At 33.8% G+C, this 13,813-nt stretch overlaps 1 protein-coding gene across 4 annotated transcripts in view; it reads left to right on the forward strand.

The window, feature by feature from the left end:
• The window catches only part of pde4ba (phosphodiesterase 4B, cAMP-specific a), a 138,241-nt gene that overhangs the window by 84,285 nt on the left and 40,143 nt on the right, over window positions 1-13,813 (forward strand). Inside the window, exon 1 of one of the 4 annotated variants that reach the window (XM_052558282.1) lies at window positions 6,005-6,206. The exons of the other annotated variants lie outside the window; for them this stretch is intronic. Within the exon in view, the coding sequence (XP_052414242.1) occupies window positions 6,103-6,206 (104 nt within the window). The 5' untranslated portion in view covers window positions 6,005-6,102. Of the gene's footprint in view, window positions 1-6,004; window positions 6,207-13,813 lie in introns of those variants that run through there. 4 annotated transcript variants of the gene reach the window in all.

Raw genomic sequence — 13,813 nt, forward strand, 5'->3', positions numbered from 1 at the left:
TTTGATAGTTTCTGAAAAAGTTACATTCAGTTTTATAAAGTTTCGTTCATTATTATTGAACCAAATGTAATTCCATATTTGACAGGATTAGGTGCACATGTTCCACTCAGACATTTAGTTTCAGAAATCATTTGCAAAAGCTGCACACAGGCACACAGAAGGCAGCTTTCATACAGCATGCTTTGTGTCAAGGTCATAGAATACTCTGCTCTGCGCATATCATGTCCAACAACAGCCCCGACCCCACTAACAGTGTAAAACAAGTGTCTGATACGGAAAAGGATTGTTATTGTTATAGCAAACAGTATATTCAGAAAACATTAAAGTCAGGGTAACTTGTGGATTGAACTAACCTACATCAATTTTGAGTTTGGAAAGTTTTGCTGTTAAAAAGAAAGTATCAACAAGGTTTTACAGAGTTTCCATTATAATTATTACATTTAATGTAGAAAATGCATTGAATTGAAATAACAAATAATATAGAGTTTTTTGGAAATATGCTGTAATAGAAATAAAACGTGACAAATACTGTAATACAAAGCACCTTGGCATGTTTTATAAATGCCATGGTATATGAGTATGTTAGTCAATTGGTAATGGGGTATTTACTAGATATTAAAGTTCCGTCTAAAAGGCCCAATAGATACTAACATGGTTTTGTGGACATATATTGTTTTAATACTAAGCACCTTAGTGTACTTTGTAAATATGACTGCATCTGAATATGGTACTGTGCATTCAGTACTATGGCATATATTTTCATCTAAAATTACCCTTAATTATTCATAGGCAGTTTAGAGCCATGAAATCCAAGCAGTTGGATAGGCAAAACATAATTAGCAAAATTTCATTCAGCTTTAGCACGTTAAGATTTTTTATTACATGGCTTTTTTAATTTGTATATATATATATATATATATATATATATATATATATATATATATATATATATATATATATATATATATATATACAAATTGTATATATTACAATTTTATTTTAAAATAATACAAATCAAATATGCATAACCTAATATACTGTATGACATTTAACGCTACTTTACTTTACAGTTTTTTACATTATCCCTTATAATACATATTCAACTCATAGTAAGCATTTTTATGTACTCTTTGACTATTGACTTTTGAAACATTCCTATTACCAGTTTTTTAAATCGATCTGAAATGTAATTCACGGCTCCACATCCCTTCCCCATCTCACCTCCGACCTAAGTGAGATTTGAAACTGCCTGCATTACAGATGGAACTGATCCCAGAGCTTTAATACAGTCTATTTGCTCAATTATGGAATACATTATGCATTAAGCAGCAGGCACCTGATAGGGCCGCATTACTCAAGAAAATGAGAAGCGGTTATGTCTCATTTTCATGATCAGCAGGTAGTTATCCTAGCAGCTGAAACTTAAGTGCTGTCCTGTGTTTTTGCCAGTCAGATAATCTTGTATAGACTTAGCGGTGAAAGGTGAAAGTGTGTAAATTGGGTCCACTGGGCTCTCAGATAGCCGGCTTCACAGTGGGAGTCAGGTCCTTCTGACTTCTACCATTCACCCCTCCATCTTCCCTACCTGTTACCATCTGGAAAAGATCACCCCTTACTCTGCCATTTCATTTCACCCTTGCCCTTTAACACTCATTTCCACAAGTCTCTTTTTTCTTCACCTTTTAATAGCCTTCCTGGTTTCTTTTCCAACCCGATCTCACGGCAATTCGTACATTTTTCACAAGGTGGCTTATTCGTACGAATTCGTACGACCACACTCGTACAAATTAATACGATTGTTGCCAAATCGTACGTATTTTATGATTTGCACAGTTCGTATGAATTTGTACGAATGACCTACACCTAACCCCGCCCCTAAACCTAACCGTCACTGGGATCGTATAAAATCGTATGAGTGAGGTCGTACAAATTCATACGAATAAGCCACCTCGTAAAATACGTACAAATTGGTCGTGAGATAGCATTGTTCTTTTCCCTCTTCCTATCTTCCAATGCAAGATCATTTAAAATTATTAATAAAAAAATTCAACATTTTTAGGATATATAACCATCAGGTAAATATTGCAGAAATTGTGATCCCAATTAAAATATGCTCTATCATGCAGCCCTAGTTTTATGTGAGGAACACACCAAAATCATCCTTTCAGCATGTTCTTTATACAGAATTACCAAAAGGTTTCAGATAAAGCAGGGTCTTGATTTATGGATGAACTGTTCCTTTTTTTCTCTCTCTCCTTGGCTGTCCTCTGTCTCACACCTGTCAAAGAACATCACATCTGTGAACAAATCAAAGAGATGCATGAAGTTCCTATTGGACTTGTTAGATTGAATTAGACAGAGCAGGTAAACAAAGGTCTGTGAGAGAGCGAGTGTGTCACAAGAATCCGTGAAATATCCCCTTGAGTGACAGGTATGTTGAGGTTATGCAATGATTCAGTGATTTTGAACAAATTAAGACAGAATAAGACAATGACTGTGCTCTGTGTTAATGCAAGAGTTTATTCATGTTTAGAATTAATCTTGTCAACAGTACAAAATTATAGAGTAACTAAAAATACAATTTACCATTAAAAAAACATAATTTTGGCTCCCTAATTCATGTTTTCTGTTCCACAGTTCCTGTAGACTACTTGAAGTGAAATTATAATCAAGGATTATTTGTAATCAGTTAACTTGAGCGCCTCAAAGTCAATCACCAATCAACCCCAGACACAGTTCGAGAAATGACATTAGAACTGAGAGCTGGCGTGCTGCTGTCCTATTTTTGTCTTCTGTGTGTCAGTGCTACTCGGGTATCAGGGTGCTAACTAAGTAGGTGAAGTCTGTTTAGTGATTCTGGACTGTTCTGATTCTCCTCAACCTGTTTGAAGTATTAGACGGTTGGTCAGTCTTCTACTGCTGTCAATACAGGCAGAGACAAGCATCTTCATGGGATACACTGTAGTTCAAACAAAGATGAACACTGTCACCATTTATTCACTCACTCTCAAGTTGTTTCTGTCTTCTGTTGAACACAAAAGAAGATACTTTGAAGAATGTTTGTATCCAAACAATTGATTTGAATAGTGTGAAAAAAACCACCTATAAAAGTCTATGGCTGTTAGCTGTTTGGTTCTCATTCTTCAAGATATCTTCTTCCGTGTTCAACAGAAGACAGAAACTCACACGGGTTTAGAACAAGTGGAGGTTGAGGAAATGATGACAGATGTTTTATTTTTGGGTGAGTTATGCATTTAAGATCAGCACTTAAGTTTTTTTTCCCCACCTTAAATCTGCTGGATTAAACCCAGGATGTTATTTTAAGTAATAATCAATTGTCAATTAAATTAGTGATCCGTTAGCTAACATAAATCTCAATACATCAAAGTTAGTGCACAAGCTTAAGTTATAATATACTTCATACTGTTCATATGGTTAATGTGCGTGAGAGATGTGTAAAGTAGGATTTTCCTATATATTTGAACAAATGAAGATGGAAAAAACTTTACATGTTAATCTTTATACTGTCGTGTTAAATTTTGGTTAACATTTGAAAGCCGACCATTTTGGTATGTTTCTGGTTTCAAATGTGTGCCAAGTGATTAAAAAATAGCATTTTTCTTTGTAAAATTATTATTTTTTAAATATAAACTGTTTTTGCAATGTTTAGTAATGGGAATTGTTTGGTCATATAATATTTTAGGAGTATTGCAGAAGCAAATATTACTCATATTATGAGTCATCCTGTTTGCTGTTGAAGTCGGATCTGTCACTACATTAATATTAATTAGTTGCTCATCATCTCTTCTCAATTAAGTTTTACTGGATCAAATTATCATAAAAGACTCAGCAGGCAAGGTTTTTATTAAATATCAGTTAAGTCTCAAGTGACGCTTGATTTTCTTTATTTGTAAACTCTGCCATCTAGTGAGCAATACTGTTGTAAGTGTTATCGCCATACATTCTAGGTTTCTGGTCACCTCAAACCCATGAGCCCTTAACAGTACTTTCCTTTTGCATTATTTTCATTAAAATTAAAATCATTAAATTGATTACATTAAATTAGAAAGCATATTAAATAAATGATTCAATCACAGGTGTGATCATGTCTCCTGAGGCTAGTCTAGAGAGTGTTTCATATTTAACCTATTACGTTCTCACATGTATAGATCAGACACATTTTGAGGAATCGTGTTTAAATGTTTCGTTTCGACATGTCGTGTTGTAACATTTTTTCACACTGAGTCACTTTTGAATTCACACCAGCCTGTTTGAGTCCACCTTTTCCTCTTATCATCAGCTAAATGGCAGACAGGTCTTTCCCTTCACTGCCATTGTCTCCTCTGCTTCTCCGCATATCTCAGACTTCACACTTACAAATTGTTTTGTCTTGTGTCAAAGTTTGCTCTGTTTAGCTTCATGGGTCTCAGTTCCTCTCAGAAGAGCTCATGGACGAGTAAGCATCTTAGCATTGCACACAATGACGACAGATCAGTCACCTTTAAAGGAGTTTTTATGATGACTAAAGATCACAAGAGATTTCTTAGGGAGCTCTTTAAATCCAGCCGCCACGTCATCACACATCAAACAACAGTGACTAGTCGTGCAGGAAAGACTCGTAAGGAGGAATGATTGGAATGTTTTGTAATCCTATAACACAAGACACTTCTCATTGATGGTAATAATGTTTCCTGGAGTGGATTTCAGTTTTGGACTATTTGTTATTGTGCATTACCATTAACTTAATTTGTTACATGTTCCACATGTTAAAAACAGAAAGATAAATAATATCTTTATTTTGGGTTTTAAATAAATAAAGCAAGTAAGCAGCATTCTCTATACCTGATGCTCTATTCGCATATATGCATGTGACGAAAACACAAGACCGGAAACGCAAGCTCATGAAGTTTTGTCTTCCATTGCATGCCAAAATTCAGACTGATAACCTCTGACCCGATTCACATACAGTAACACAAAGACATTGGCTAAGCATCACATATTGATCTCTTGGCAAAAGTCAAACAACACACTCTGAAAAAGGAAAAGTTTTGCTGTCCTAGATGTCTGGTGTCAGTTTTTAAAATAAAATCAACTTTCCACTATCAACTTTTAGTGTGTCTGAAGTTCTTAAATCTGTTAGCTGTCTGTCAAACTATTATGCAAAAAGGCATATAGTACAAATAGAATAAAATAAAACAAAATCTGGAGCAATTAGCAGATAATTATTTTCATATTTTTAAAGAACATACACAGAAAAAAAATTAGGATTGGAGTAGGATTTCCTTTTAGACAATTTTCGTTCAGAAATTGTAATTACAAAAAAATAAGGCAAGTAGTATATTGAATTTTTTAAAGTAGAAAGACTAATTGTAAAACTCACTTCAATAATCTTATTTACAAATATTTACAAAAATTTTATTTGTATTATTAAATGTTTATGATTTTTACAAATTAAAGATTTTTACAGCAGGCAATGGTAATTAAAATGTAAAAATAAACTGATTAAATGAATATGCCATTATTGACATATAGACAGATAGATACACACACACACACACACACACTGCATTAGCAACAATTATTAGTAATTTAATTAGGTCAGTGCACACAAACAGCAGTGTAGTAACACTCATAGTTTTAGATGTGTTTGTTTTAAGTTCCTCGTCATTACAGCTCATAAGTCTTACCACAAGTTCTTCACTAAAATAGACAGCGTTTCATTATTAGAAGTCACAAAAAGCCCAAACCCCTTTAACACTTCTTCAGAAGTGTTCCAACCACGATTTGTGGCATTCAGAAAGCGATAAAACATATTAATAACCCTTCTGGAATGTGAAATGTCTTTTGTTAAATCAAGCTGCATGTATTTTGTTTGTGGCTGCAGCAGACATTTAGGAATGAGACATTCCGACTCCTCGTTGAAGGCTCCGCCCCAGGTTTAATGTGTGGCCGTCTTCTCTCTCAGAGCTGAGTTGAGTGCTAGCGCAGCTGGACTTCAAAAGGAAGTGGCTGTGCGGTGAAGTTGAGCTCTGTGGGAGGGCACTAAGTGTTAGGGGAGCCATGCAGGGGAGATGATACTAGAGCTCACTGAACAGCACAGCGATGTGTTCTAGGGCCATGCTCCGCAGGTCGCCCTGCCACAGGGGCAGGGTTCATTTTGACTTCAGTGAGGAGGTGGTGAAGAGGCTGCACACCTCCACCTTAAGGTTAGAACTAACCTCCTCTTCTTCTGACTCTGTTACGTCTCAGACTCTATATGGTTCACATGCTTTCACACTCTCTCTTCCTCCCTCTTCTTTTTTTTCAGCTAGCTTAGTATGCAATTACTGCAGCTACGTATCTAAACTGCTACTTTAAATATGAGCCGCTACTTGTCCATCTCTCTGTCTGTCTATGTCATGAATGTGTCTGTCTGTCTGTCTTTTTCTTCAGGACCCTTGTCAGACAGCGATTTAGACGGTTGGTCAGCGATTTTGGAGATTTCCTCTTCATCTACAATACCACTTTCTTTACATTTACTTATTCTCCTCCCTTTTTCTGGCCATGTTTTGAATTCATGGCTATGGATTTTTGTTACTCCAGCAGTTTGTAACTGTTTTTGTATGTAAACAGAGCTCTGTTGTTTATAATAGGAGTCAAATTGTTCACAGCTGTTGTACGATTTCCATCGGGCTATTGTGTGTATTCACTGGATTGCAGGTTATACGCGCTCTGTGTGTTTGTGACATCGGTTGATACCATCACTTCTACTGTAATTTCACACTTGAGACCTGTTCTTGCTTTACTTTGTTTGGGTAAACATTACCAAACAGCTTCAGCTCTATTGCCAACTGAAATAAGCTTCCGGAATTATAATCATAATTGGATTGAAGATTGGTTTTAAGTACACTTTCATGAGATGTTTGGAAATGAGTTTTGCATACAATTCAATGTTTGTTTTTTTATTTGATTATTTTTTTCTTATTTTATTTCTATATGAATAAGAAGAGTTTGATCCCAAAACGCAATAAATCCATTTGGATTAATTTGAGTAAACATTTATTTTCTTTACCAAGAATGTGGCAAAATGAAACTTTCATAATTTTACATAGCATCTTTAGGTTTTGATTTTCAAAGATTTATTATAAAATGTTGTAATTTTTTTCCCAAAATGAAATAAATCCATGATACCCCAAAAGTGCATTCATCTTTGCCATGTTACAGTCAGCTTTACTGAGGAGATGTGCATGATAAAAACACACAGTTTATTGTGCAGCCCTTGTTTGTTGATCACAAAGTACAAAGTAGATGAGGAAAACTAGGATGCCAGGTGTATTCAAAGTGTTGCCATTACTGTGTAGAGTATGTGGAATGGTGCATTGTGATTGGTTTAGAGGATATATTGCATTCTGCAAAAAAGAGTGACTGGCATCTGTCGTGGTTTGGGAAAAAAGGAGAAAATATGAACTAATAACTCTGCGAATATTGCATTTTGCATAAAATTAAAAATTAACTTTTAAATACCGACCAGATCCAATACAGATTTATTTTTTTTAATGGTGTTTAGTGCGTTTTGAAACCAAACTCTTCATACACACATATATGACCCATTCATTCATTCTTTAATGTGTTGTATGCAAACGTCAAGTGTTCAAGCTTTTAATCAGTTCTGCTATCTGTTGCATATTTCAGTTTTTCCATGTGTATGAGTGCACTGTTGTTTAGTTATGAATATATCTTTGTGTCAATGTGTAATGCATGTTTATATACACTCTAATTGTCAAACACATGAATGAATGAGTTGGTGAACATCTGTGTTTGCACACAGTGTGCTCTGACGTCCAGGCAGGGTGTGTAAAGGTCTCCCATGACTCCAAATGCCAACAAAGATAATCTCCATGTTGTTTGGATTTGTGCTAATAGGCAGAAATGTGTGGCTTGAAACGGAGCTCTGTGAGGTACGTTTTACCTACACAGTATGTTGCCTAGACAGCATTGGATTGGATAGTGTTGAATTGGTGACATTTGAAGTTGGATTTTATTTATGGAATCAAATAACTTCTGTTACTCCACCATGAACATAAGTGTATTGAATGAGAATAATGTTCATTTGACTCTATGCAGTCATATACAGTTAGAAAAATATTAAACAGTGTACAAATTTGCATACAGTTTACAATACAAAATATACATAATATACACTACTTTTTTTTTAAAGAATTTTATTCAGCAAGAGCCTCAAAATTGACAACAGCATTCATAAAGTAAAAAAAAATTACAATAAAAAAAAAAAAACGTTGTTCATCCTAGGGAACAAAGTTCTTTGTAAAGAATCCTGAAAACAAAGCAGAACTATTTTTGACACTGTACTATACTTAACTATAAATATTCTTGAATTCCAAATTAGCACATAATAATGATTTCTGAAAAATCATGTGACTGAAGACTGGAGAAATAGCTGTTGAAAATTCAGCCTTGCCATCAAAAATACGTTACAATATAAAATATTCATATATTAAAATATATATAAAAATAAATTAAAATATAAAAGCAGTTCTTCAAAACTGTAATAATATTTAACAATTACAGTTTTTTAATACTGTACTTTTAATCCCAATCTGGTAACACTTTATAATAACTGCATGCTATTAATCATTAGTTAAGCATTAGGAAACAGTTAATTCATTATTTATAAAGCATTAATAGACATTTATAAGCAGTTTATTAATACAGATATAAATGGTTTATACCTGATTTAAAAGCATATTTGTAATGTATTTAATAATTGTTTTTTCATACTTTATTGATGATCAATTTATCATTTCTAAATTAAGTATAGCATTATTTACACACCAGTTATTAAGGAGTTGTCAGTGGTTCATAAGATCACTTAGAAATTGTAAGTAAATGATTAATAAACGATTTAAATGTGCATTCATACATCTTTTTATTCAGACATATAGTAATAGTTACTTATAGTGTTAATAAATGGTTTATTAACATGTATTTCTACTGTAATTCAGGGTTAATTCATGTAGTTGTTAGTTAACTATTTTTGTGAGCTCATCTAAAGTGAGGACTATTTATGCCTTGTAAAGCTTTTACAAATGAGATTTAAAGGCTGTTACTATTTCTATGTTCTGTATCACTGTGTTGTGTTTGTTTCTGTTTTTTTGTTTAGAAGATAACTGAGCCTTTAAATATCCTTAATAAATGCTTTACAAGGCATAACTAGTCCTCACTTTAGATGAGCTCACATAAATAGTTAACTGACCACTACTAAATGCTTTATAACTACCTGAATTTACTACATTTCTTGTGATCTTATGAATCACTGGCAACTCCTAAATAACTGGTTTGTAAATAATGCTATACTTCATTGATAAATTGATCATGAATAAAGTATGAAATTACACATTATAGATATGCTTTTAAATCAAGAATAAAGCATTTATATCTGTATTTATAAACTGATTATTACTGTCTATTAATGCTTTATAAATTATGAATGATCTGTTTACTAATGCTTAATTAATGATTAATAGTGTGAATTTATTATAAAGTGTTACCCAAAATCTTACTAACTCAACTTTTGAACAATGGTGTACAAAGATTTTGAACTGAACACTTAAAATATACACATGCATAATATGCGAAACATGTTAACTTACACATTTTTTTGTAAATGATCTGACATTTTTAAAATGACTTTTGATTTAAACTTGTGCATTCTGGTTGATAAAGTCATATTAAATAGTTTTTAGTTTAATAATAATAATTTTAAAAAAAAGCCTGACAAACAGTGTATTTAATGTCTCATATATGTCTGTTTGGTGATCTGAACATACTATACAGGTTAGAAAAAAAATCTAATATAAAGTTGACAGGAAATCAGGACCAGGGAGTTAAACAAGGCACCAGCGATTGCTCCAGGGGGTGTTTCTCCTGCGATTAGTCTACTAAAGTTGGCAAACACAAACATTCCCTTGCATACATTTAAAGCAGGGTTCACAGCCTTGAATGTTCTCACGGACCAACTCATATGAACTTCCCTCTTCTGTCTCTAAGTTCCAGAGTAGAATCCAGTGTAACTTGCCTCAGAAGTCCCCTTCTTCCCCACAAACATGTGATCGAATCAAGCATTACAAAAGATCTATGATGCCTGATAATGCAATAATTTAATTGCTCATAAGTTACAGTGAAGTCCAGTTTGTCATTTTGCCAAGTAGTTCCACTAACAGGCAGAGGAACTGAAAATGTATGTGAGACACAGAGACCTTTATGATTTGAAACCCATTATAACGTCTCTTTGTTTGAAGACAGACCATTGTTAGATTGCTGGCGAATTAAGGAAAGCAGACAAGTAGAGGATGTCTTTTGGAGCTGCCCTACATAAACTATTGTTGTGTTGTGTTGTGGATGTGTTACCAGACAGTGACTCAACAGCAGTCACAGAATAATTAGATACTTACTGGAAACAACATCCTCTCATTTTTGTATCATGGTGAAAATATAAACACCAAACAATTCTATTTAATCACTGAAAAACATTTTCATTCGCTTAAAACCATGCGATATTCTGCATTTATTACAAATCAAAACAAGTGAGGCAAGCATGGAAAAATGTCAGATCTTACCTTTAAAAACAACAAGGGGATCTTTGATGAAAATGGTCAACTCTGATGTCAAATATTATTGAATTTGAGCTTGTTTTTTTACCAATTTATTGAGCAGTGTTGGTACAGTTAACTAAAGCTACTATTATATATATATACATACACATTTTATATGCAATCAATAAATGGGCAAAAAAAAAAAAAAAAATATATATATATATATATATATATATATATATATATATATATATATATATATATATATATATATATATATATATATATATTCAGTATTTGAAATTAAGCTACAATAAAATAAAACATAAATATTTATATTTATATTTAATTTAAAAAAAAACTCTCTAAATTATACTAAAATTAAAAATGTGTTCCGGGCAAATAACTATAACTGAAATAAATACAAGTCGAAGTAATACATGTATTAATACTAAAACTGAAATAAAAATAAATTAAAGGGAAAACAAAATCAATTCACAAAAACCAAAGAAAATAACTCAAACTGAAATTGAAATTAAAGTAAAAAAATTGCAACTCTAAAACTAAAATTATATAAATAATATTATAGTAAAATAACACTGTTATTGAGCAATAGTGAAGATGCTTCAGAGTATTTTGTGACCTTTTTGTTTGTTCGGTCTCATATGCTTGTGCACTCCTTAACATTGACATAATTAACATAGAGTAAATATCTAGTTCTGACTTAAAAGTTACAGTCTAGTCTTTTGCTTTTTGGAAACAAATCAAATATATTTTGAACTCATCCTGTACTATAGGACTTTTGTCCAATCTCTAGAATGGGTGAATCATGGTTGATGGTCATGATGTAAGTAAAGTTTGTTGGGCTATTTAAAAATCCATTTTTGAAAATGCCTTAATTTCCTGTTTCAATATATATACATCATTTCAACTTGTGGTCTTTAAGTTGTGAGATGTCAACTTGGCCACTTAATGTGTTGTACTTCAAGGTGCTGTATGTGAGATTTACACTGAGTGGGTGAACTAGGTATTGCAGTCCAAATTAAAAATATCGGGGAGGCTTTTTTTCACCTGCACCTTCCTCCTCAGACTTGACTCACACGCAGGTTGCCAGATGGATGACACCAACAAGATTGAGCGCACTTGACAATGACTGAAATGAAATACGCTGGGTTTCCCACCAGCTGGCATCCCGGGGTGATGAAATTCAATTGGGTAAACTGGCAGTGGACGGGTTTCACATACCAAAACAAAGATCGACATTCTGGCCCTGAATGCACAGTTTCAAAGGAGAATAACTGACTGCAGCATTGTTTTTCAGATGAACAAAGTATGTTAACTCAGCATTTTTCTTAAATATCTGCAGATATATCATGGTATTTTTATGCATTAGTAGAGAAACTTACATGCAGCACCTTTAACTTGTACATAACTTTTCCTAACGATGTAAAACTACTATCACTATCACCCCTTACATGAACTCTGTAATTATAATATGATGGGAATCAGAGAAACTGGTTACAGCTGAGGTCAGAGGTATCGTTTCCTGGTAGTTTTTTTTTTTTTTTTCAGTCTTGACCTCTCCAGGGAGCTCAAGTGAACCAGAGTGTATTCTGCTTTAGACATGACGTCTACTTCATGAAGCTGTCTTTCAGACTAACATCGAATTTTTGTCACAAAGAATTTCCATTTACAATGACAAAGAAGTGCAATAAGAAGTATCACTCTGAGAATCCTGTTCACAGTAAAAAACCAAACTGCCAGTCAGTCAAGTTTCCGTGCAAGTGTCTTGTCTGGCTTTGCGTCATCTGATTAGATTCTTTTGTTCAGCATTTGATGTTTATGATCATAAAGCCTATATAGTGGAATACATGATCAAGCAGGCTGGAAGTATATTGAAGAGAAACACCAACATTTAGGCTTGTTTCACATGGCATTTATTAACAGAGTTGTTTACTAGTTTTGCACACCCTTCCTGGATGTTCACACTTATGCATTCAAGCATAAGCATTATATAATTAAGTTTTGTTAGAACTATTTTATAATTATGGGCATTCTTATAGAAAGTAATCAATTTAGTAACCTCAAAATCACTTTATCTTCTGTACAGAGTCACAACAGCAGAAGTTGCTGTTTTTACTTGTGTTGCTTGTGCATGCAGTCAAACGAGCACTGAGGCCACGTCAGAATTTTTTTTTTTGTGGTTTTCCTTATTCGTAGTGCAGTTTCTCACTCCTCATATCCGACTGGTGATCTCATTTATCGAATATTTAGTTTGGTTTCTTTCAGTTGTATTGTATTTTTGTGTAACATGAACAGGATTATTAAAAATCGTAATCCGTGGCACGAAACAGATATGGAAATGGAACAAGCTACACTTGCAACAGAAATACAGAGACAAACGATACACAAGATAGGAACATTTGCAACAAAATGAGGGATGAATCGATTGTAGTCATAATACAAGAGGCAGAATGCATAAACACTTCAGAAAGACCAAGTAAACAGATGCATTTCTAGTTGAATTTTGCAGATGAAATTTCACAGAGATGCTGGGGGCAGGGACTTCCAGTGTCTAGAGGCTTTGCCGATTTATTATTCAAGGAGGACAATCTGAACTTCTGAACTTATTTTTGATGGAATTATGTACCTCGAGTACAAAACAGCTGCACGGGCTGTTGCTTTATTATGTTATTTCCCAACAATTATCCATCAATTCAGATCTCTCTTTTTTTTATATAAAATCTTGGGTTAATATTCTTATTTACATATTTGAGGTGTCAGTAACATAGACTGATTAAACACAGCACACAAACTGTTTATAGAAAGACTTGTGTCTTGCTCTTGTTCTTGTCCTGAATACACATGGGTTGCAAGAAATGTGCTTACCCATTTTTCAAAGCTGCAAGTGTGAAATATTGCTTTGCTGGGTTTAAAAAGACATAACCTGGGGAAACCGCACCACGAAGAAGGAAAACCACAAAAAAATGTTCTGATGTGGCCGCAATGCTCGTTTGACTGCATGCACAAGCGACACATAAGTAAAAACAGTCACATTTTCTACTGTTGTGTCTCTAATACAAAAAAATAAATTGTTTTGCAGTGTGCAAACACACAACTGCTGTTGCTGGTTGTTGTGAATGGCAGGCTAACATGACACAATAGGAGGATGTTGATTCCGTGTTAGCTGCGGTTGACCTCCGCGTGGATCAGGCCACACA

This window comes from Carassius gibelio, chromosome B6, assembly GCF_023724105.1.
Source record: "Carassius gibelio isolate Cgi1373 ecotype wild population from Czech Republic chromosome B6, carGib1.2-hapl.c, whole genome shotgun sequence".
NCBI lineage: Eukaryota > Metazoa > Chordata > Actinopteri > Cypriniformes > Cyprinidae > Carassius > Carassius gibelio.